General features: G+C 37.8%; 1 protein-coding gene across 9 annotated transcripts in view; it reads left to right on the forward strand.

The window, feature by feature from the left end:
• The window catches only part of EBF1 (EBF transcription factor 1), a 252,247-nt gene extending 229,879 nt beyond the window's left edge, over positions 1-22,368 (forward strand). For 5 of the 9 annotated variants that reach the window (XM_072347977.1, XM_072347974.1, XM_072347975.1 and 2 more), the window contains exons 12-16: positions 12,388-12,453; positions 13,040-13,217; positions 13,961-14,140; positions 16,891-17,085; positions 22,236-22,368. In XM_072347977.1, coding sequence (XP_072204078.1) covers positions 12,388-12,453; positions 13,040-13,217; positions 13,961-14,140; positions 16,891-17,085; positions 22,236-22,267 — 651 coding nt within the window. In that variant the 3' untranslated portion in view covers positions 22,268-22,368. Of the gene's footprint in view, positions 1-12,387; positions 12,454-13,039; positions 13,218-13,960; positions 14,141-16,890; positions 17,086-17,449; positions 17,519-22,235 lie in introns of all 9 variants that reach the window. The other 4 variants (XM_072347970.1, XM_072347971.1, XM_072347972.1 and 1 more) reach the window with 1 other exon arrangement.
• The last annotated feature ends 3,224 nt before the right edge of the window (positions 22,369-25,592 follow it).

Raw genomic sequence — 25,592 nt, forward strand, 5'->3', positions numbered from 1 at the left:
GGTTGTGTGATATTTCAGCCCTTCCAGCCCTGCCTGACCTTCTAATTTAGCTCACCGTGTCTAACTAATGCATTTATATTCATCTTTTATGAAGCATGTGCAGTACAAAATTGACTTTGCAGCCTTTAGCAGGCAGGCTTACCAGGTTTAGGATCTGGTTAGTGCAGCGCATGGTATAGCGTATGTCCATTTACAGCAGAATCGAACACACGTATGGTTCTGATCAACTATTACTTTTTATCCTTTTGGAAAAAAAAAGAAAAAGAGAAATTATTCCACTCCTTTATTTTTTTTTTAAAGCTTTTATTCATTTCAGCATTATTTACAGCTAAACATGCAGGCAGAAAGATGCAAGCATTTTAAAAATGATTACCACTAATGTTTCTACTTGTCAGAAGTGCTTAAATTTTCCTGCACTTTGTCTAAAAACTTAGCACTTTTACCTTTTAAGAATTACAAATTTATAAGATCTTACTAGGCTGATTTACAAACACACCTGACAGTTGGTGATGAATGATGTTGCAAAATGTACAATATGTTTCTCTGTCATTCCTGTGCATGTATATATTAAGAGGAAGATTAAGGAGAGAGCACCCCCCCCTCTGAAAGAAACCCGTGAGTTAGAGAGCACACAGAAAATTCTCCTTGTGTTTCCCCATAACTTCCTGCTCACTTCACTCATCCAGTAGAGCACAATTGTTCTCTGTGCATTTTCTTCCACCATATGGTATCCTCATTACCATACACTAAGGGTCCATATGGGGAACTTGTGAAGTGAACTGTATTCATTTTAACTGCCAGATGAGCAGCCTTTTGCTTTGCAAGCTTAGCTTAAGTCATCTGCTGTCTTTATGTTGTTATGGCAACACAGCACCAATAAAAAATTCTAATCTACTGTAAGCGTCTGGGATCACAGTGTTTTAAATGCTCTCCGTAACTGTCCTCTAAGTGAAGATGTTTGTTCTTGAGTATGACAAAGGGTTATTGTCTACTCCAGCAGGTGGCAGTAAAGAAATTTTCTTAAAAAAATAAAAAATAGAAAAAATCCCACTTTTTCCCCCCCCAACCCAATAATATAGTTTATTTTTTTATCCCTCCTCTCCCCTCCATATTGAAAAGTCACACAGTCATATACCACAGTCTGTCCTTTGCATGTTCTGGGCATTCTGATGCTCAGAGCAGAATTGCATGCGAGGCATTTTAAGATGCAGCTCAAAAACTAAAGATAGTGAAGTATGAACCAGTAGTGGCAGCTCATGTCCTTTGCTGACAAAGACTCAAGTACCACTTCACCAGGATTCAGAACCCTCCATCTCCGTGCAGCTGTTTCTTCTTTGGAGTTGTTCGGTTACATTTCTAACTCCCGATTATAACACAAAGCTAATTAAGGCTATCTTATCATAATGGAAGCAGGCAGCAGCATCCTTAAATATAAATCATTTTCACCTCCGCAGGCCACATGATACGTTGCATTTCTGTCTCTCTGTCTGTATTGAAAGTGAATGTTTGTAGTCTCAGTTCATCAGTTCACATTAGCCTCATGCTGAATATTTAAACACAGAACAATTTGAACACACCATGAAGAGAGACAGTGACTGCACTTTCACTTGGAACAGCAAGGGCTCATCTAATAATAATTTAGTAAATCAGGCATTTAGTGGCTCAGTTGCACGCTGCATTGTGCCAAATAATATTCTGTTCAACTGTAGGCTGGTAACAATGAAATTCAGACTCCAGTCACGTGGCATTTCTTTGCTCAATGGAGAGATGAAATGGAAAATCACCCTCCCAATAGACTGTTTGAACGTAGTGATTTATCAAAAATATAGCAGAGTGGCAATATAAATAGGATTTGGTCGTATGTGGTACAATCTATTCTAATTAGGCTTCTTATTGGTTTAGTTTCTACTACACAGATTCTGTGATAATTCAGGAATTACTTTTATATATACAATAAGTTGAAAATGTGAGAAAGGAGGAGATAAGCAGAGTTACCACATAGTTTCTGTCCTTTAAGGCCCAGTGCTGTGGCAGTTATCACCAGACCATTATTGCTGTACTTCCAGCCCTGGCTCCATATTCTTAGGAGCAGTAGGGGAATGCAGCTGCTGCCTTTCCTCGTCACAAGGTGCCATGTGTGTTAGTTTATAGCATGAAAGCAGAATCAGGTTAATTTCTTTTCCCTGTTTAAGGCTACCAGGGTTTGTAGGAAGTGGTAATCTTAGGAATATATATTAATAACTAACTGCTATAACTGGAAAAGGAAAACAGACAAGCTTTGGGTCACGCACGCCTTGCTTCTTGCCTGCTGACTGTACCTTTCTTTTTTGCCTGCATCAATGGGTCTAATAAAAGATATTACCTCACCCTACAAACTTGCCTTGGTTGTAACCACAGACCATTGTGAATTCAGCCAAACTGTGACACGTTAAGGCTGTCTCTGATGAAGATAGAGGAGAGAGAATATTTTCTTAGAAACTGTGTTGTGAAGTTTAATTGGTTCCCATTAAATTGGTGCTTGGAGATCTCTGAATGCAGGGCACTGCAGAGGTGTGAAGTAATGTCTATAATCTCACCTAAGGTTTCCACTTCTAGCCTAGTTTTAGGTGTTATGCAGTGGTTTATGTGGTGATGTAAAATGTGATTGTGGTGTATTTCTCACAACACAGTCCAATTGAGCAGCAGAAAAAGCATCCTTCTAACCATCACAATGCCATTTAGCAGAGAGTGCTGCAAGCAATAGGATGTCTGTTGTCGTAATTCTTCTAAGAAATAGAGAGCTTCACAATCTATACTTAACTGCTGACACTTGAAAACTCAAACATTTTGGTAAAATGAATCAAGCAGTAATGTTTCTTTTATGAGACCTCCTCACGGGAAGGGAAGGTTTGGCACCATTTGGAGATCAGGCTCAGTGATCCATCATAGCAAAGTCAGCTGTCCTGGCGCGTCTCATAGGTCACTCGATCGAACCAGTGGCTCTTACAACTATATTATTGCTTATGGAACAGTAATTGAGGCTCCATGGTTAAAAATTACCTGGTCTAATAGGCAGTGAACAATTTGCACTCAATACAATTATAAGCCAAATCATTCATTTCATAACACTTGGACTAATTTATTTGTTGACCTTTTAATATCCATGGCTCTTCAGTTGTATTAACTGCAACTCAGACAAAATCTCTTGTTCATTTTACTTTCATTGATTTTTTTTTTTCCATTGAGGCAATAACAGTTGTTTGAGTACAACCTTTTCTTTCTGTTGCAGAAGTCAGTCATATAACTTATGTTGATATAACTCAGCTGGACTGAAACGTCCTCTAAGTACAATAGCGAACAATCTCACGCTACTTGTATAAATATGGTTATGCATTTCAGTTTTGTTTTAGGAATGTTTTAGAGTGTATTTCTGACCATAGATGACAAATGTTGTGCTTGCTGAGAAGAAAATGGAAACAAAAGACAGAAGCATTTCTTAAAGCACTGCCACATATATCTTATACTTCCTTTTTTCACGTATGGGAGATTTGAGATACAGAACTTCTGAAAGTTGTTTCTGTTAATTTCATCCTTCAGGAAGAAGGCCAGGAGCCTTCACTAATAGTGCTGTAATCATAATTTCATCTGGACAGCATCTTGTCTCTTGAAATCCTAACACTTTGTAGAATGGAGATGCTTAATTTTTCCTGTGTGAGCTTTTGACAAGTAAAATGTCTGCAGAAGTATTATTTTATACACAGGGAATAAATATTATTAACGTTTTGGTACTCTGAATTTTCTTTCAATTTTACAGCTTTAAAGTAACTCGAGAGCTAAGAGTTTTTGATGATCAGAAAAGTTACTGAAATATTGATGTGTTTTGAAAAATAAGCGGTGAATTTTGAAGCACGTCTACAAGTCATGCTGGTGCAGTAACAGTGCTAATCCTGTCCCTCACCACTCAAAAAGGAGGCCTTAGATAGTGTACAGTTGAGTATCTGCTTTTGCATCATGAGGGTACATAAATATTGTGTTATCACAATGAAATGTTGGATATAAGGTAGTTCAACATTTATATTTGTTTTGGAAAATGTCAGTTCACATTTTAAGGAAAACTATTAATAAAACAGTGTCAGGTGAAAATATCTTTTGTTACTGGTTAAAAAAAAATGGATTTTTTTTTTAGAACGTACGCTTGGAGGCATTTCAGTGAAGTGGTCTTTCTGAGCTAAAGGCTCTTTGTGCAATAAAATACTGTAAGTCTTTTGCACACATAGTTATAAAACATAATTGTTACACATTTGGCATTTTATGCCTCCCTAGGAATAACCGCTCGGTATCCACACCTAATCTATGCTCTGTCTTTTCATTTCAATTGGGTCTGAAGTGGTCCTTCGTTGTAATGAGAATGCCCCTTTCAAGAGACTTCTTTTAATTATACCGATGATAAAATGTAAGTGAAAGTAGTCATTTGTAGAGGTTATGACTGAGCAGTGTTTTAGCTGTAATACTAAAATCTACCTACGTTATTTCAGTCTCTATTTCAACATTTTTATGCACTCTCTCTCCACAGAACAGAGCGGAATCTCGTTGTAGGTCAGATTTTCAACGTGTCTTATTTTCAGTTTTGCTCCTGCTATTAAAAGTAACCTGAACTCTCAATTTCTGGCTACCGTCACTTTCTACCTATACCAGCAAATACTCATTATTTGACAGAGAGTGACAGCTTCACAGATCTTAATGATATGCTGTCTTTTTTTTTTTCCTTTTCCTCTTCAGTCTTCATTAAAACAAAATGCAGAGGGTTCTTTAATTAATTTCATATATGTGAACGTATTTTTTTACAGAAAATATCAAGTTTTTTGTACTCCCAGCAGATATTTACATGCGTAAAAGCACTGATAAAAAACAATCCTGAAAAAGAAATTGAGAAAACGCACAAATAAAATTTAAACTTTAATTACTAGATAGCTCTGCTGATTGAATTCAGATGACATTCTTGCCTTGCAGTACCAAACATAATTATATGTCTTTACAGATAAAAATGCAGTCAAGTGAATTATGCCACCCAATACATTCCAGTTCTGACCTAATGGGAGGACAATTTAAAAGGGATACAACTTGACCTGTGTTTGTAAATTCTTTGTGCATATAAATGATAGGAAATAGATACGAGCCTGTCTGCCAAGTAAAATGTTTTGCACTATTACAATATATCTGGATATCTGCATCGTGCCACGCAAACAAGATAAATAAACAATAAAGACAAAGAAGCACAGACAGTATTTAATCTTTTTTAATCCCTGGTATTCTATGGAATTTTTCTAATGGGTACAAGAATATGGTCTGCAGAATAAAGCTTCTAAAAGAGCCTTTGCAGATCTTTGAACAACAGTCCCAGAATGTACTGTCTCTGCTCATTTTACCAAAGTCTTTTTAAGTTTACTTAAGTCCAGACCCTTCAAATAATTCAAAACATTTTTCTTCTTCCATAAGGGGACTTTGACAACTTTCCAAAAAATATATGGGTATAAAATGGTCAGAAGAAGACTGTGAGTAATAACTCTTTTTTTTTTTTTTTTTTGCCCCCCACCCCTCCTTACAACTCTCATCTGCAGCTGTTTTCAAGAAACAAGAATGTTAATACTATGGAGAGCAGAAGAAGAACTATCAGAAAATCTTATGTATGCAAAACCAAACCAAACCAAAACCTCAAAGCTCATTAGAATCAATAATAAACAGCTGCTTTGAAAGAATTGTAGGTGGTGGTAGAAATGGTTTGGGGTAAATGTTCAGAATGATTTGCCCGAGACTCCAATCTGAGATTGCTCTGTGAGTGTTTCCTTGTTTGTTTGGCCCATCATTGCAAGTAAATGTGGCATACAGGGAAAATTTAGAGTATGAAACATGCTAATGTTATCTGTTGATAGTTCATATGCTCATGGGTAAATCAGAAAGAAGTTTTTTGGAGCCTAGATGGAAGGGGATCATATGAGTCAATGTTAACTGGTGAGGTGGGGACATTCTTGTAAAGAAAGGTGATGAAGACTTTTTTTGTTAGCCACGTGAACTATTTTTTTGTTTAATTTGGACTTATGCATTCCTAATCTTTTATAAATAATTTACTTTTTCTTCTAATGACTCATTGGATATGAAAAACTAATTGTAGTATAGGCTTTCATAACTAAGGAAAAGTATATGCAGGAATCTTTACATTCGTGGGATAAAGGCTGCAACCTCTTGAGCAGATTGAAATCGTGTTTCCTTTCATGATCTTGCTGTGCTTCAAACTGAGAGGTTCCATACATAGATTGTCACAGTATGAGCTTGCAAGATTATCTGTGGAAATGCTATAGAAGATGACAGAGAATTTTCTCAGTTTCTTAATGAGAGTGTTAGTGAGTCCCAAATATGACTGACAGCTACCAGCTACTTGTTGATGTGTTGTAGAATGTAAGATGTGAGAATAGAATGTAGTATTATCTACCAATCCTGCCCAGTGAGCATGGCCTCATGAGCTGAAAGGTAACAGCTCTGAATAGTTCTAGCTCTAGATGTTATAAATGCCTGTTTCTGGTGAATTTATCTGGAAAAAAAGAGGCTGATACTTTCCATTTGTGACTAAGTACAGGAAATCAACAGGAGGAAAATAGGGGTAACATGAGGAAGTCGCAATGGCAGATTTACAGATGATCACTAACATTTTGTGTCTTCTTTTGTTAGCAGTGTTTCCAGTGGAGGTTGTTTGAATAGCATGTGTTTTCTCTATTGGTATTTATTTATCCCCTTTGTGGTTAAGAGGTATTTTAATCATCAATTCTCAACATTTATGGCTAGATGCCTGCTTGCGTTTGCACTTTGGTGTTTGTTCTTTCTGCAGGCTTTCTATATTTTATTTATAAGGTTGGCTCATTGTGGAGCAGGTGGTAAGGTCATGCATGACTGTTTCTAGCGCTGCAGACTTAGGCTGTGATTTTCAGTTTAGGTGGAAGCTGATGAGACTACAATGGCTTGGAAAAGCTATGGTTCTATCTGCCATTTTAGACATATTTTCTGGAAATTGCCATTGAAATTGGGTAACAGGATTGATTCAGTGCACTACCATATTGTAGACAGCAGTAAGCTAAAGGATCCTTTTACCCCTCAAGTGAACTGTGCTGTCTTCCTCTCTCATTTTTCCTTCTTGCCTTTGTGATGTCTGTATGGTGTTTACTCCTTCAGAGTTATTGAATCATAATATATGAACACAACTGTTTATTTACTAGAGAAATTTTCATCTTTATGCGAGGAGAAATATCTTTTTAGTGAAATGGTCCTGTTAATTTATGCTTTCCATAAGGCCAGCATAATTCCCTCCATTTTACAATTAATTGAGAATCTTTACATTTTGGATGGCTTTTATGAGTCTTTTATAAAAATATAATAGCTGAAGATGATACAATAATGCAGTGTTCCCTGTAGATATAGAAAGATGTGAGGCGCTGGACATCCTGAAACTGTTGTATGCCACAGAAGTAAAATGCCAGTCTTTTACCTTGGTATATTTCCAGATATTTCTACCTAAATGTTATCTTTGCCTCTACAGTTAAAAGAGGTGTTCACAGTTTTATCCATTAAAATATAATGTATATACAAACACTGAGTTTAAAACTTGTTTCTAGTACATATCCTTGGTTAGTACATTGAATGTTTCACCCATTGAAAAAACAAAAGTTTGAGCACAAAATATTGTAATTTTAACTTGAAGTAGAAGAATGCTACCTTCCCAAGATGAAAAAAGGAGTAGAAGTCTCATGTTCAGTATTTTGTCTCTGCAGAAGTGGTTCTTTTTCTTTCAAGCAGTCTTGAGAGCAGAAAGTTAGAAGGCAGAGCCAGGAGGTCAGACATGAGAGTCAAGGAAGTATGAATGACATCATCATCCCTAAGTAGCCTCTCAGAAGATGAATGAGCTCTCTCTTGTATTACAATGCTAAAGAGCATTAGAAGGTGATATGATATCTAGACAACACATAAGATAAATGCCTCACAGCATGCTAGAACAGCTTTCCCCCCACGCCCTCCACAAGTACATAAATCCTTTGGTGGTCTCAATAATACCATGTGTGGCTGATGAGTACTATGTATTGTGGTCAGCTTCTTGACAAAATTCATTTAGATTTAATAAATACCTTAAATACTCTAATTTAGTTACTAAAGCTGAATAACTAACTGTAACTCAAGATACCCTTTTGCTGATGGTTCACAGTACTGCTGGGAAACAGTGAATTTTTTTTCACTTGTCACCCACTGAAAAATAAGCAAATGTCAACAGCAGAGAGAAACCATATTTTTTAAAGCTGCCAAAAAAATTATTCATCATGATAAAACTTGACCCAAAATGTGTTTGTTGTAATGGCATAATATACTTGATGTGCAAGTTTTGTGTTATTAATGAATTCCTGATGAAGGGAATGCAATTCACAGTCAAAACATGCAAAGTTGCTGTAATGTTCAAAGTACATTCAGTTGGAAGTGGATTTCATCTGAATTGCAGTCTTTGTGCTTCAAAAACAGCATCATACTCATATCCTGATATAATCCTTCCTACCGTAATTCTGGAATACACAAAGTCACAACAGACTATACCCCAGCTCTTCTCTTGCTTATGTAAACATTTGATAGAAATATTAGTTGCATTTTTGTTTCAGAAATTAAAAAAAAATAATACTACAGTAGAAAATCAGCTTCTGTTTGGAATATAAATGGACTCTGAATCATTGGTGTGTAACCGGGGGGCAGAATTCTGATTCACCATATTTAATCTCTAAAGTAGTTTCTGCTCATTTTGGTGTTTTTGTTATTTGTATAGAAACAAAGTCACGCTCATTTGAAAAAGAATGCAAGACGAGAAGATCGTCACTTTGCCTCAAAGAAAACCCAACAAAACTGGATAGTCCTTTATTCCAAACGAATTGCTGTCAGACTGTTTGCATTCATAGAAAAGTGGATCTTTCTTGATGAATACCTCCATAAGTTAGATATCAGCTATAGTCAAACTCTGTCTCTTCAGAAAACATTTCCACCAGTATATTGAATTGGAAGGGTCTTACATGATGCCCACCTCCTGCTATGAAAATCTGTGATGAAGGCAGATAAGAATTTCTGTGAACAAAAGTATATTGAAAAACAGATCTTGAGCTTATGTAGAGATTTCTACTTGTACTATGCGAGTTTCGCTCACTTTTTGATGTCTGTCTGCTACTCTGTCCACCTATCTGTCTGTTTATCACCATTGTAGTGATAACGTGCAATATCAATTGGATTTTAAAAGACATAGATCTTTTATATTAGCTGTCCTTTTTTATAATACCTTTTACAAATTTAATCAATGCATTTTAATATACTATATAGTTTAAGTGCGATATACAATAAATGTTCAAGCTTCATCTTATACATGCTCTAGCCTTTAAATTGTTAAAACTGCAGTGCCCTTTCAATCTACTTACATAATGTCATAAAATATACATTTCAAGGTAAATGAAGTCAGCTACTTCAATTTAGTCCCTCAAACTGGTAGTAAATGAGAGGTTAACACTATGGTGCCAAACCCATTATTGAGTAAATTTAGCACCTTGGACAGCTCTGTAAAATCTTTATTGCTTTCCTGACCTGCTCGTCATGTTCTGTCTATGTGTTCAGTGGCTCTCAGCTCTGATTGAAAGGCAATATATTAGATCCCGAACACAAACATGCTCGGGGGCTGCTTCACTGTGAGCGTAATGACATGGAGGTGAGAACAATTTTCTGGTCACCACAATCCAAGCACCTTGCAAGGTCTGTTGCTCTAACTTATAGAGGACTTTTGGGGCTCCTTTCTATGTGAAGACATAACAGTAGTTTCTGTAGTAATTTAGGCAGAGCTGCAAGAGGTTTAAGATGCGTTCAGAAAAAAAGAAGTTAATATCCTGAGTATATCTGTAGTCGCATTTTATTGTGTATTTTTAAAGCTGGTTTGTGTCTATAATAACTATTGTCAGCTCTGGAATAGAAAATAACAGTATCTGAGACAGAAGTTTTTCTGTGAAATCTGCTTTATATGATCTGAAAATATCGCAAACAAGAAATGCATTTTTTGTGTATAAATATTGTCAGAGAAAGTGTGAAACTCAGATTTACAGATTCAGAAATGTTGACAAAAATAGCCATTGACTAGCTAGGGAAACAGAATATTATTTGTCAAACATAATTAAGTCATCACGATCATTAGTTTTATTTACATGCAATATGTTATGGCTTCAAATACCTTCCACTTTTTCAGAACTGGGAAATATTTAATATGAAGTAGAGCACCCGTAAGATTCTTTTTTGATGCAATATGAGTTTTTTGGTTGTTGTTTGTTTTTTTTTTTAGCTCAGCATTACATAAATAACTTTGAATAGTCAGGTAATTAAACTTTTCTTTTCCAGTAATTTGGCAAAATGACAGCTTTGGTTAACAATATTCCAAAGCAGTTTGTGGGCTCTTTATCACAGTCTAATTTTGCACTAGTTAAATATATAGTGCAAACATGTACTACTGAAGAGAAGTAAATGCTAGTTTAAAAAGTCAAACACCTATGTAATAATTTTCCCTTTGAAATCATATTAATGTTTCTACTCTTCTCCAGTTTTTATCTCCAACATAAGGGAAAAAGGGCAACATAGCTTTCTGATGATTCTAGTAAAGCAACAAGGATTGATTCTACCTGGATGTTGCTTGTAGTCTGCCTGTCCATAATTATATGGCTAACAGTTGTGGTCAAGCTACACACATAGACACATTAAAAAAAAAAAGGAAGAAAACCAACAGAGAGAAAAGAAGAAAAGCTGTAGCAACCTTATTCCTCAGATTGTCTCAATACAGTGATTCAGAAATCCATCAATTACATATTACATCTGACTTCATATGTGGAAAATAATTTACATGTGTATTATGGGAGAGGGGTGTGTGCAGCAGAAGGCAATCCTAAATGTTTACTGGGAGTACAAAAATCCTCCATCACATTTTTGAATTTAGGACATTATATATGTCATAAGTAGTTACTGCAGTATGACAACTGTTTTATCTTATATTACAGAGAATTTAAAATTGAAAAAAATGCTAATATGCATCTAAAAGCTTGTCATTTGAAGAGTTGTTCAAGGATTTTTGAAGAGGTTATGGTGACAGCAAAATGAATGCAATTATATCTCTATTTTCTGATCAGAGTCTACAGTATATGAAAATTGAGCATTACTGTTTCTTTTTGGTATAAAATATGGCTATTGTGTAAAATATTTTAACTTTAAAAAGTTGAACTTTGTAGAAAACTGGAAAATGCTCAGATCTGTTACTATTTTTGTAAGCTGCCTGCAGAAATACAACGTGGGGAATAACATCATGTTAGTTTATTAGAGCAACATGTAAGGAACGGGAATTACAGTACATTGTTTTATGTAAAGGACAGTCTGGGCTGTGTTTGGTCATGGAATTGGGAATCTGTGAGGTGCTTTTAAAGAATATGAAAATTAAATTCTTCTGAGTTAATCCTGTAATGCAGTTTTACAGTTTTTAGCAGGATTGTTCAAAGGAATTTTTCCACGCTGTAAAACATAAGAACGCAGGATTACAAGTTAGTATTACTTGAATGCCAGTTGAAAATACTACAAGAAACATTTAAGAGAGGAGAATTAAATAGAAAAATGGAGGAGGGAAAATGAACAAGAACTAAATTTATGCCCACACTGAGAACCGCATCCTACCCTGCTTTAAATTTTGCTGTCCAGGCTGGGAGTTTTTCCAGGAAACACTGCATGGCACAGGGACATTCTGTCATACTCAAAGTGTTTTCCTTTTATGCATGTTGTGAACATGGATCCTTCCCTGATCCGTTACATCAAGATACAATCCAAAGAAGTTGAAAGGTTGTGTTAGCGGTAGCATAGAACTGATTGGGTATCTTCTGAACGTGGCCTGCTGCGTAAGGTCACAATTCCTGCAGAATGCAATTAAGAATAAAATAAACACATTGAAGGGATGCAAAACATGCTCTGAATGACATTGATTGCAGTAATCTAGTAAATGACCTCAGGATTGTATTCTGCAATAAACCGATGAGTGGTTTATGGTGCAGATGGTAAAGACAATTGAGTGATGTATTTTATTTTGCAGCACCAATGATTCTCACCTTTTGACTTGATTAAGCGTGTGTGTGAATAGGATGAACTACTGATTTAACACCATTCAGTGGTTGCTGAGAGTTGTTAAAATTAAAGTCTGCCCAGTGGGAGGGAAAAACAACACAGAACAACAATGCACACAACAGAATAATATGACGGTCTGTAATATTTGTATTTCCTCACAAGGAGTCTATTGAACTTAAAGGAACTCATCTGTTTTTATATTGACAGGAAGTAATACTTAAGAGGGCTGCTGATTTAGTAGAAGCACTCTACGGTATGCCACATAATAACCAGGTAAATGCATTCTCCTTCAGCAGTTCTAAAACATGGCTATTTCTTAGATGCATAGATCAGAGGCCAAAGGTATACGATACTACAATGTGAGATGAGAATAAACACACAGGGCAATGTCATATCTGGAGTAGGGCTTAGTTTGCCTGTTTGCTTTTTAAAGTATGTGGATGCTTGCAAAAGCAACGTGTTATTAACCCTAGAGGCATTTGCCCACTATCACCAGAGACCGTATAATATGGGCAGTGATATGCATTACTACTTGCCACCAGTGATGTTTCAGCCTTAACCTAAAGATATTTTAGCTTTAGGTGGAGGGAGCCTGGGCTTCAGTGCCATTCTGCCTGCTTCTCTTGTTAAACAGAAATGTGGCCACTGGGACTGAAGCTTCCAGCTCTTTTACCATAGACGTCAGGATTTATAGCAAAGTAAGCAGATCTGTAAGTGTTAGCTATCCATCAGCCAGCTGGTTTAGGAAGAAAAGCATCTAGTTTTTGCCTTTGGACTGGGAAATGTTTTATTTTGATATGTAAGAAAAGGTTTGTCAGAGTTGAGCTGGTAACTCTTTTTTACCTTTCTTGTCCCCTAGGAAATAATCCTGAAAAGAGCAGCAGACATCGCAGAAGCACTCTATAGTGTCCCTCGCAATCACAACCAGCTCCCCGCCCTTGCTAACACGTCAGTCCATGCAGGAATGATGGGAGTGAATTCCTTTAGTGGTCAACTAGCTGTCAACGTATCCGAAGCCTCACAGGCCACCAATCAGGGTCAGGAGAAGACTCATTTTCCCTCTACTTTTAAGGAGGATTTTTATCAACCTGAGCTCATTGTATTTTAATTTATAAATTGCATTTTATCTTCCAGCATTGAAATGCATTTTGTATTTCTGTGCTTGTAGAAACAAATCCTCGTCTTTATTTTTTTTGCATATGAGTTTCCCTAAACATGATTTCCAAAATTAGGTAGAAATTGAAAATTTAACTTGGAGCCAAATTTGGCAGTAATTTCTTACCAACATAATGACCAGACTAGGACAAGAGGACTGAGAATTTTCCACTACTAGGAAATGTACCCTGTGTTTTCTTCAGTGTGTGGCGAGCATCTAATTTGAGACGTACTAAATGATAGAGACCACAGAAGACAGTTAACAAAAATCATATGCTTTTAACATACCTTAAATCGTTATGTACACATAACTTCAAAAATATAGGTCATGTTTACTTCATCTCCTACAAAAAGCTCTTTTAGAGTCATCATTCCCAAAGTACCCAATGATCATCTCAATCCTTGAATAGATGGGTTGTTGCTGTTGAAGGCTGTGGCCTTCCTCCTCCCTCTTGGAGCTCCCAGCAGGAAAGAGCCATGCAGTTGGGGATCATGGTTTGGGTTACGCGGTGGTCAGTCCTGGCCTGCCCCATTTACCCTGTTGCTGAGTTACTTGTAGCTGTTTGTCTAAGAAACTGTTCTTGGGCTAATACCAATCTCTGTATGTATTCCTTCCCCACAAAAGGTTTTACTCGCAACTCAAGCAGCGTGTCACCTCACGGCTATGTGCCAAGCACCACCCCTCAGCAGACAAATTACAACTCTGTCACAACAAGCATGAATGGCTATGGGAATGCTGGAATGTCAAATTTAGGCGGTTCTCCAACCTTCCTGAATGGATCTGCTGCCAATTCTCCCTATGCCAGTGAGTATTATATAACTCTTCTATATTTGTACATTTTCATTACAAAGAGATGGTAACTTTCCTGTGATACTCAGTATTTAGTTTCCGTTCCGAGCACTTGATACAGCACTTGGGCTTTCTCTCCTCCCCAAGCCATTCACCTTTGAAGTACCTGGAAGATGTTGGTGTTGCCAGCAGTGCTTTTCTTTATTTTGTTATTATTATTTTGGAGTCTCATAAGAGCTGAAAAAGAATAACGTCTCTCATGATTTCTGCTGATAGTTTCATAACTTACCATATACTCTGTAAATAAGAAATTCTGTCATCGACATTGCCAATTCCAGAAAGCAGGGATGGCAGAAGTGACTTAATTTCTGTTGCAGTGCATCAAATATTATCAGTACACGCTCTTTGTTGCAATGGGGATGGAAGGAGGCTAAAGATATTTGCTGCAGGAGAAATAGTGCTTCCAGCTGTAAGATATGAAGGGCAGAAAAGTTTGCTGTAATACTGGCAGACTGACATTTCCATAAGCTGCATGATGATGCTTCCAAGACCTCTGAACAAATAACATGCTTATAACCTTTACAGACACTATGAATTACTATTGGGTCTAATCTTGATTGTTTATATGCCATTTGCTTTGTAACTAGGTAGTATATTGACTTCACTGAGAGTTTAGTATTAGTCAGTAAAATGTGACAAGGGCTCTTAGAGTTTGTATTTTAGTTTCTGTACAGAGAATGCCACAAAGGTTCAAGTCATACAAGTTATATATCCCATGGCATAAAGCACTTACAGTCTACAATCCTGGCTCTTGAAATGTTTCTGTGTAGGACTTTCTGCATGTTAATGTGAAAGGTTTAGTTTAATATTTATATATATATATTTGTATATGTTTTTGTTGGTAAACACCTATGAACCTTTTCTGCCACAACTAACGCAGCTCAGTAGTCTCTTTTCACATGAGAAAATTAAATGAATATGACCTGCCCACAGACATCTGCAGAAAGCTGCAATCAGAATCAGGCCAGAAGGTCTTGTCCTATAAATATGTTTATGAACTGAGCCCCCCACATGGACAGGAGAAACCGTGTTGAACATAGTAAGGTTGAGCAGTCTGGTCTAGTGCGGGTTGTCCTTGCCTGTAACAGATGGGTTGAAACTAGATGATCTTAAGGGTCCCTTCCAACCCAAGCCATTCTATGATTTTAGGATTCTATGAAAACTTTAGTGTTGTAACAGCAGCAATTAATTATTCTGACTTCCTCTGCTAGACTTCAGAATTTAAAAGGGGAAAACATTACCTTCAAGGCTTCATAGCTGCTGCAGATCTAGGAGAAAATATTTACCTATGTAACAAGTACTTATAATTTAAGAATTGCTAACTGGTTATTATTTTGTACTCTAATAATAATGTAGCAAATACCGTTGAAGTACGCCGTACTTACTTATTAAGTTGAATTTACTGTCATAGAATCTGCACACTCTGAATTCATAATATAACATGATTGATGAGACATCTCCTTTTGGAAGCAGGTACCAGTGATGCATTTAAAATACTCAAGCAACGTATAATTTCATATTTATGAACAAAGTCTTCCTTAGAATAGCACTTCACCTCTCAGCCCTGGTTCTTTATTCTGGTGATATTTTGGGAGGTTTGCTTGGTAGATCTGTCATTCTGCTAATGCCTAACCCATTGAATCAGAAAATGCTTCAATCATGACCTGAAAATTAAAAGGTGGCATTCTTAATTAAATCAATAAACTAATTGCTGTATAGTAGCAATTCAATTTAGGTGCTTTGATTGCTCTCCCTTAGCAAGTACTTGCAGACATAGAGTGACTTCAGACTAAGATTGTATCTGTCAGGCAGTGAAACTTTGAACATTTAATTTCCATTAATTGATTTCCTCAGTGTTAACAAATATGATATCAGATTTTCAAATAAGAACTTAAATAGGGTGATTTTTATCTACGTAAATGCAAATAAAATAATAATTATAAGCCCAGATGATATGAATATCACTCTATAATAAGTAATTTTTCTTAGTCTCCCCATGTATTTAAGCTGTTTCTAAACATGACAAAGAATGAAAACACAGGATCTTACTTTTGTTTGTTTGTTTTTCCTTTGGACAAAGACAGGAAAGTGTCAGGTGCTGTCTGAAAACAAAATGAGTTGTTTTTATTTTCAAGCAAACAAAACCACTTAAAATCTTAATGATAAGTGCATGAACAAAGGACATTTCTTGCTCTGAACAGTAAAATAGGATTTTAAGGGCATCTCTACCCTCATGCAGGTTTATCTGAAAGCCTGTGGTCTTTCTGGAGGTGCTCACAGTGCTGGCTTTGGAATCCAATTAAAAAGTCAGATTGTTCCACATTAAAAATTCCAAATCCAGATGTGTACTTTAACCCCTTCTCCTCACCTCTATGTTGCCTACGTGGTCTGGATTCCCTCTTGTTCGCTTATTCAGACCAGGGCAATGGGTGATGCCAGTCCCTGGAATAATTTTTGCAGTGACAGAAACTTGAAGGAGTCCTTGAGTGCAGTGGAATTACTGCTCCTGAGCAGTTGCAAAAGGTAGGGTTCCCTCAGCAACAAATCACACTGTGAGCAGCCACAACTCTTAACTGTAGTAAAAGCCTTGGCCACTTGAAATTAGATCCAGTCCATCCAAGAAGCAGTAGGCTTTGGGTTTTGCAGTAGTGCTGACTCTCTAATCCTAAGGTGTGCCTTTTTGGGGGGGTCTTATTTTCCTCTAGTTGTGCCATCAAGTCCAACAATGGCCTCCTCCACTAGCCTCCCCTCCAACTGTAGCAGTTCGTCTGGGATTTTCTCGTTCTCACCAGCCAACATGGTCTCGGCAGTGAAACAGAAGAGTGCTTTTGCGCCTGTCGTGAGACCGCAAACTTCTCCTCCTCCCACCTGCACCAGCACCAATGGCAATAGCCTGCAAGGTAAGTGAACCCAGCTCTGGAGAATAGACGGCTGCTCTCAGAACCGTAAGTTCCCCACGCCTTGCAGGGCTCTGAGCGATGCTGAGGTCTTGAAGGGGAGAAGACAGTGGGGGATCCCTGGTGGCCTCTGTCCTAAAGTTTCCTCCCATAAAGATTAACTCTGCTGCACCCACAGCCCACCTAGTACCTTGCAGGTGTTTGGCAACCACCCTATCTCTAACCCATCTAATACTGTTGAATTGTGAGGCTGTGTATTTTAAAGCACAGACCTGCTGTTATGATAAAAACAAGTAATATTTCAGCTTACTAATACCATCCTTTTTCTTTCTTTCCTTTCTTATTCCCTGTTGTCGTCCATTATCAGACCAGTCTTTTGTGGACTCTAGCAAGTACTCCACTGCAGGGTCTCTCCAGGGGCTGGCCTTCTCCTGAAGTACGTCACTCAATCTTCCCTTCCGTTTTTTCCTTTGTCATAGTACACTTGTGCAGAGATCCTACTGGGAGCAAATAGACCATTACAGAGCTTGGCACCAACCTCTGCCTTTCAGACATATTAGACACATTACAAACTAAATTTTCCAGTTTAACTTATATCAGTTAGCACTGATTAATGCACTTCTGTGCCAATTAATTCCACAAATGATGCAGGGCCTCATCAAATGTTGGTCGGAAGGGGCTGCTCTTTTTCTGCACCCTCTCATTACAGAGTGTTCCAGCATCAGCACCTAAATCCCTTTTGAAGGGCTGACACAAGCTGAGGGGTGGCAGACAAAGGGTTGTCAAACTGAAGATGCTCAAAGACCAGCATCAGTGTTAAGTTCAGCCTATTCTACAACGCTGCCTAAATCTTTCCATTTAATTACCTCACTCTGCATTAGTGTGCCGAGAGAGATGTTTTCATGCTTGCTTAGTCTAAGGAGTTTTCTTAACCAGCTGCCTCCAACTGTGCCAGAGGTGGAAAAGATTTTGCAGCATGCATTGTGCTTCCCCCAGAGTTGAGGTCTGTTTTCCTTTCCATGTGCTTGTGCAAATCACCAAAGAGCACAGAGAGGGGCAAAATCCTTCATTTTAGAGCTATGTTCAGAAGGAGGTGCACAGAGAGGATGGCTCCACAGTCTCCACATCCCTTACAGCCTCTGAAAAGAGAGACTCTGGGCCTGCAGGCATAATGCTGATAGTCCCATTGTAGCTAGAAAATCTATATGCAGGCAGAGTGGAAGGATTTCATTCACAAAAGCTGAGTTTCACTGTCCTCAGTGCAATTTATGCTGGTGATCTGGGAGGATGAATCCCTTCACATTTACACATGCACACACACAAAGAGTGAAAATAATAGGAATGTACATGCAGCTGTTGGGTGCCTTTGGTAAGCAGTGCTGTAAATGCAGACTGCATGAAGAATAAAACACAACAGAGTTTTCGGATGAGCTGTGTTACTCATTTTTCCTTTGTTTTTAAAATCTGGTGATGCTGTCATGCTACAAATGTTAAAGGCTGAAGCAGGTAAAAGTGTTTTGCCTGAATTAAAAGAAAACTAAAAGGAAATAATAGTTGACCTCCAGAACACACCGATGTTTTTATCATCTCTCCACCTTGTCCCGGTGTGCTGTGAGGTTGGAGTGAAAAGGCAAGTAACAAGAGAAGATTTTTCTCTTGTTTTTCCTTTCACGGGACACAGAATTCCCAGGTTCTGCCAACTGGGTTATGGAAAGCAATTATGGAACAAGCTGAGTGCTGGGGCTTGCTGATTGCCTCCTCATTATGTCACATCCAGATCTGTAATGCCCAGAAATCACACAGATCTGAGTGTTCCCCCTAATTTTTATTTAGCAATTCAGTTTTCATAATAGGAATGAGCCACCAAGAGATGATTCGTTTTAAGGGTCATCACTGAACTTCTTGGTGAGTTAAAGATGCACAGCCTTTAGCCCCATGCCTTCTGATACCACCCGAGGCTTGTAATAATCACTCAGAAATGCACTGCCTGTTGTGCCTTATTGCTTAAATAAACAATCTTGTATAAGGAGGCTGTCTTATCTCTCTTGGGCTTCTGGATACATCAGAAAGCAATCAAGCTTTCCGTATGTAGCTTAGATATCAGTAGAACTCACTAAAACAACAGCTAGGCTTATCTGTTGTTCTCTTTGCCGTGCAATTTTGTAAAACTCAAAATACATTATTTCTGCAAATCGCTGGTGGCAAATGCAAATGGGTCTGTGATAAAAGAAATAATGCCCATTGGTGGGAGTTTTTTCTCTTTTTTGCCCTCTCTTTTTGAAGGTGTTGTGATTTCATACCTACAGTGTTTCCCACTGCTGTCTCTGTTTTCAGGATCGATAACAGGCTACAGCTGAGAGAATTTGCATGACTAGATGTAGCATTTATGGAATAAAAGTAGAGTGATATAAATGAAGACTTGGAAAGAATGGAAATATCAAGGCTTTTAGGTAGAAAAGAGATCATTTTGTCATTTGCCTTGTAATTTAATTCAGAATTTCAGGGCTCTTCAGAGGCAATAATGCTTTGAAAAAATGAACAAAGATCTGCATCTGTACAGTTTGCTTCCAATGGCAAGAGGTGCATGGCTGATAAAAACTATGGGGAAAGATCATGAAGGGAGGAGTTACAGTCATGTCCCCTTAATCTGGGATCATGCACAGCGATGACAGCCGTGCTGTCCCAAGAGAAAAGCAATTCTTGACCATGTTTTGGTAAAACTGATTTGGGTTTAATGAATCTTTTAGCTTTAGATTTTTTTCTTTATCATTATTATTATTTTTGGAATTATATTTTACATTTTACGTTCAGATATTAGAGGTACGAAAAGGGCAAAATGCTGAAGTAGGGAGTTAATTAGCCATCTGACTCAGTTGAGTTGCACTCATCACATTCAGGAAGACTTGACCCATTCCCAACTCATAGCTTATCTGAACAGTAAAGGAGGAAGCAGTGCTCTCAGCACTGCTCTTCTTTGTGCTGTGATATATATCTGTGGTGTCCAAGCACTGCAGCTTCCCACATTCAAAAATCTCCAGGAGCTTTACTAGTGGGGATAAACATTATTCCCAGTAAGAAACGGAAGCAAATCCAAATGCTTGATGTAATAGAGTGAGCTTGAAGGAGAACTGGGACCAAAGCATAAGGTTCAGATCCATGCCCATGTCAATCTTTCATATATTCGTATAAGAAATACCTTTAGCTGTGAGTGATTGCCTCACATGGCTGCCACAAGCAGAATGTGAATTATGGTCTGGCAGACTGTACATGTAGTGGCACTTTATGGATGCTGTGAATGTCCACGGATTATCTTCCATGTTCATACCCCAGTCCATAAGTGTAACGATCCAAAGAGCAGATTAGGGAGCAACTGAGTATCACAATGAGGGCATTGCTTTTGACTTGGTGTTGCTTCATTTTTATTCACCTGTACCAAGAGTAAAACCCACTTGTGGGCACTCAGTGCTTATTATTTGAGATGTTCTTGAAATCAAACCCTTTGGCAGGGAATCTTTAAACAAAAGTCTGTCAAGTTTATTCTGTGATTTAAGATAAAGGAGACAGCATAGCTGTGGAGATAACATGAAAATGCATTCTCAGATTATCCCCTGGTAGAATCAAAAAAGCCCATGTCAGGAAATACCTCAGCAAGGAATACTTAAGACCCAGCAGTGTCCTCTGTACTGATTACTTGAGTGTCTTCTTGTAGGGTAAAAGCAATGTAACTCACCTCTCTACCCCCTTAATCCTCATTCCCAGCACCTTGCAGAGCCCTGATGTGGAGTGAAAGCCATCACTGTGGTGATTCCACGTAATTTGTGGCTGAATGATCAATTCTAGGAATCAAAATGCTGCTGTACAGTTGCAACGTGCCACCTCTGAGGATGGCCTCCTGCAAACATGTGGATGTGTTTTGCATTCTCGCCTTCTCCTCTCGTTTTATTTCATTTAATCAGTGCAGTTTACCCGAGCTGTTCTCCCCTTGCTGATTAGACTTGTAATTCTTGCACATATGGTGGTGTTTGTGGAGAAAACATTTCCCTCCTCTCCCCCTCCAACCCCAAATCTGTGAGTCTTTTACTTTGGCTCTGTTCTTATCAAATAATTGCAGCTGTAATTAAAGCACAATGAATCAGCACCAGTCACAGGGTTGATTTCTTCCTTAAGAAATTACACGTCCAGATGTCGGAGATGGCAGGCAGTTCTAGCATTTAAATAATGTGCCCGTGAAGTGCCGCCAACCTGAAGGCAAATCTGTTTTCTGCCTTTCTGCAAATAACCAAAATAGCCATACAACTGGCGTTTTAAGGATGTGTTGTTGTCACAGCTTTCATCATCAATTTACACGACGACCACCTGTAATGATGTGCTTGCTCACAGTGCTTGTTCACTCGGACGCTTGCTATGTCTGATCCCTGATAAACAGAAACCAGCCTGGAGGTCAGGCGAGGTGGAAGGCTGTAGCTGTTGAGTTCTAAGAAATGACTCTAAGAGAGGTGGTGGTTCCATAGAAACGAAGGTTAGAAAGCATAATAAAGGATGCAATTCAGCCGACAATAGAGAGGGCATTCTAAATTAAACATATTACTCGCTCAGCGTAGTTCGTGACGTCCCCTACAAGTGTAATGAAACTATGAAAGCATGACTTAGTTAAGGGCATATTTCTACTTCAGATTTAGATTTAGAGTGTAAGTCCCTTCTGAGCACCTGGAAATGCCCACATAAGTGTCCAGGCTGAACAATGAACACATAAGAGAAAATTGGAATAGGAAAATGAGCCCCTGTTACTCTGCAACAAACGCACTGCCACACTGCTAACACGGGTGGCCTACAGACTGCAGCCATTTGCTCACGTGTGGGGCAAAACAAGCAGTAGAATATGTGGCAATGGCTGAGGCAGGATTAAACCTGATGAATGCTTTGGGATTTTGAAACTAAAGGAAAAGAGTAAGTTGGGGCATGGTTCTCGTGTCAGGACAAGTGCATTTGCTCTGCAAGAAAGTCACTAATTTCAGCAGTCTCTTGCATTTTACATTTTCCAGCCAAATATGTTGCTAGTAAATGTTTAAAGGTTGTGTTACAGTGCACAGCACTAACTCTTCTTCCTCTTTTTCTCTCTCTCCTCTCTCTCCCCCACCCTCTCCTTACGACAGCTATATCTGGCATGATTGTTCCCCCCATGTGAAAGAATTGCCTTGAAGAATTTTATTAATGAAGAGGTTGAATTCTGCTTCAGAGAGAATCTGATACAAGTCCCAGAGCGGAACTTTTTACTCAGGCCTTTTTAAAAATAATATTAAAAAAAAAAAAAAAAGAAAAAAAAAGAAAAAAAAAAAAAGAAAAAAAAGAAATAAAGAAGAATCTTACAATAACTGCGGATTTTTAAACAAACAAAAAAAAAAAACACACACACACAAAAAAAACCCACAATGAAATCACCATCCTTGCAAACACTGAAATTAACTATCTGCAATTGCAAGGTGTTGATTCAAGTTGTCCATCCCAAATAACTGGGAGATATATTTATTGTACGTTGATTAAAAAAAAAATCCACTTTTCTTTTGTTGTTTTTTCTTTTTTTTTCGTGTTTTTTTTTTTTTTTTCTCGTTGTTGTTTTGTGTGGGGGGGGTTGGGGGCTTTTTTTTTCCTTTTATTTTCCCTTTTTTTTTTCGGTGCGTGTTTTTTTTAAGGCTTGATTTAACTCAACATCATTTGTCTTTTATAAATCATACGATTACGCAAGGGACACTAGAGATGGAACTCCACGTTGTTAATTTATGAATTATTATTGTTTTTTTAAGCTGTGTAAAGAAAATGAAGTGGTGTCATTTGCATACAAGTCTGTATGGGACAGAATAGAAGTGCCAGTTAGTTTTTCGTAGAAGAATTATGGCCATTTAATTAAGGGTCGGCTCATACAGGTTGCTTATCCAGTGGTGATTTGCTCATGTGATACATTTTTAATGTTCTCATTAAATGGATATCACTCCCCAGAAAGTGGATATTTTTGGATGGTGAGGGCAGGATGGGGGGTGGGTTTGGAACTCGTCTTTAATATCAGGCTCAACAATCGTGTAAATAGTGCAACAAGAAAAGCTGGTTAAAGCTTAGAATGCAAATAACAAACATATTTCCTCTTGAACTCAAACCCCAGTGCCTCCTGCTCAACTGCAGCATTAGATTAGCATGGCTCTCATTAGCTCATATATCCAACTCTATCCCAACGGGTGGCCTTCCTGATGCTCAGTGTCACCTGGGCTGTGCACAAAACGCCATTCACCTTTTGCACAGCCATCCCAAGACACAAACCGCGGCCATCACGCGTTGGGCGCTCACATCGTCTCCCTTCTTCTGTGGGGCAGAATGAGAAAAGGCTCCTCTGCAGTCCTCCATTTTCCCCATCTAAAAGCACACGCTATTATCAGCCTCGCGCTAGGATTGTTCCTGTATCAGTCGACCCTCTCCGTTTGTATCATAAATATATAAAGCCACAGGTAACTGCTTCTGAATAGTAAAATGGAAACAGGAGTTTGGGGCGGGCGGTGGGGCTGCTGGGGAGGTTTCAGGTCAGAACCATCGCTTCTGTTTTACGAAAGGTTTGCTATGGTTATCTGGGAAGTGTTCTTAAAAACGACTGGTCAGAGAGGCAGCAAAGCTCTGAAAATGCATTACCTGATATATTTTTTTTTTTCTTTGCTGTTGTGTTTTGTATGTAGTTATAAATACTGTAGATTTTTTGTGATTTTTTGCCAAAGTTGTTGTTCTATTTATACATTTTAATGTCTTAAGACAGTTTTTCAATATCACAATAAAGAATTTTACTGCATATTTTGCAAAAAGAGCTCACTACCTTTAGCTTGCACATACTTGCAAAATTAATTAAAGAAAAAAAAAGCTTTTTGTTTCTGTTTTTTTTTTTGTTGTTGTTGTTGTTCATTTGTTTTTCGGGGGATTTTGTAAAATATCCATATAAATAATGTATTTATCTTGGGAATTTGTACATTGCTTTTTTTTTTTTTTTTTTTCTTCCCCCTGCTCCAGTTTATTTTATTGTGTATGTTTGCTATGTGAAAAGTGATTCGGTTGGTCATTCACCGTTGTATCAGCTGTTTAAATGTGGTTTTAAAACATTTCATTTCTAGGGTTTGGGTTTGTTTGTTGGGTTTTTTTTTTTTAGTATTGTTTAAAACCATGCTTCCATTTTTTTTTTTTTGTTTAATTTCCACCCAAAAGCCATCGTCTATTTTTGTATTATTTGTAAGTTAAGAAGTTTTTTCCAATATATGGCAAAAAGTAGCATATTATTCTTGTAGCATTTAGTTATGTAGATTTTAAAAGAAAATGTATCCTTTGCTTTTGAGGCTTAACAGAAACGAATGCTGTTTTACTCTATTAATATGCATGGGATTTCTCCTCTTCGGAGTGACGCATTTTTGTGCATTAAATACGGGGAGAAACTTCATAGAACTCAATGAAAATACTTTCTTTCTTAAGTCTGCTTGTATATTTCTCTGTCTTTCACATAAATATAAACCAGCAGATTGGATGCCTTAACAATGCAAATCATATCCATTTCACTCGTACATCATACTGTGCACCAGAACTGTCAATCATCACTAACATTCTAAGAAAAGAAAAGAAAAGAAAAAAAAAAAAAAAAGGAATTGAAAAGCACAAAAGAACTGTTTTGTTACCTTAAAACAATATAACTTTTTTCTAGTCGAGCAAGAAATCATTTACAACGATGCTGCAACTGTGCATGCTTCCTGTATGAATTTTTGCAATGGTTTTCACTAGAATGTCACAGTGTGATCATTTAGGGGGGAAGGGAAGAAAGCAGGAACTTCTTTTTTCACGGTGAGAAAATAAAAGGAGAAAAAAAAAAAACCCAAACAACTGGAAAATGTGAGAGACATCGGTTTATTGCTTCTCTGTATTCCAAGCGGTTATTCTAATTCACATAGTAAGCAACAGCACGGCAATGTAATCAAATTTAAAGCCATATTTTGTCCAGTGACACCCCATCGATTACTCTTGCAGAGCTCCACTCAAAGTCATAGCGATTCTGACACCAGTGTTGGCCATCTGTGTTTGTAGTCTTCTACGCCAGTGTCCAAAGATCCTCTGACGATGTGCATCGTTTTGTTTTGTTGCAGCTATTTGTAGTGCTCTGTTCAATGGGACTTTATAAACCGCCCCCTCCCCGCCCCGCACCACCCTTATCTTTTACAAAGTAAAAGATGCAGCTGTTTACAGAATATGGCTTTAAGTGGAAACGTCCAGATTTCAGTTTTAAAAAGGTGAAGCTTCACAATGACTGGATTGCATCAAGTATGCCTCTATTTCCTCACAGTTGTACTAGAATGCAGCTAAAATGAAGTCATCTCTGAAACTACTAACCTTTCACCTTCTTATCTAAATCTTTTTGAATAGACACACACACTGTACAGTTCTATTGTTAGAGAAACTAACTACTGTAGAGATTGTTATAATTTTTTTGCAGAAACTCA

Source organism: Excalfactoria chinensis, chromosome 13 (genome assembly GCF_039878825.1).
Source record: "Excalfactoria chinensis isolate bCotChi1 chromosome 13, bCotChi1.hap2, whole genome shotgun sequence".
NCBI classification, from domain to species: domain Eukaryota; kingdom Metazoa; phylum Chordata; class Aves; order Galliformes; family Phasianidae; genus Excalfactoria; species Excalfactoria chinensis.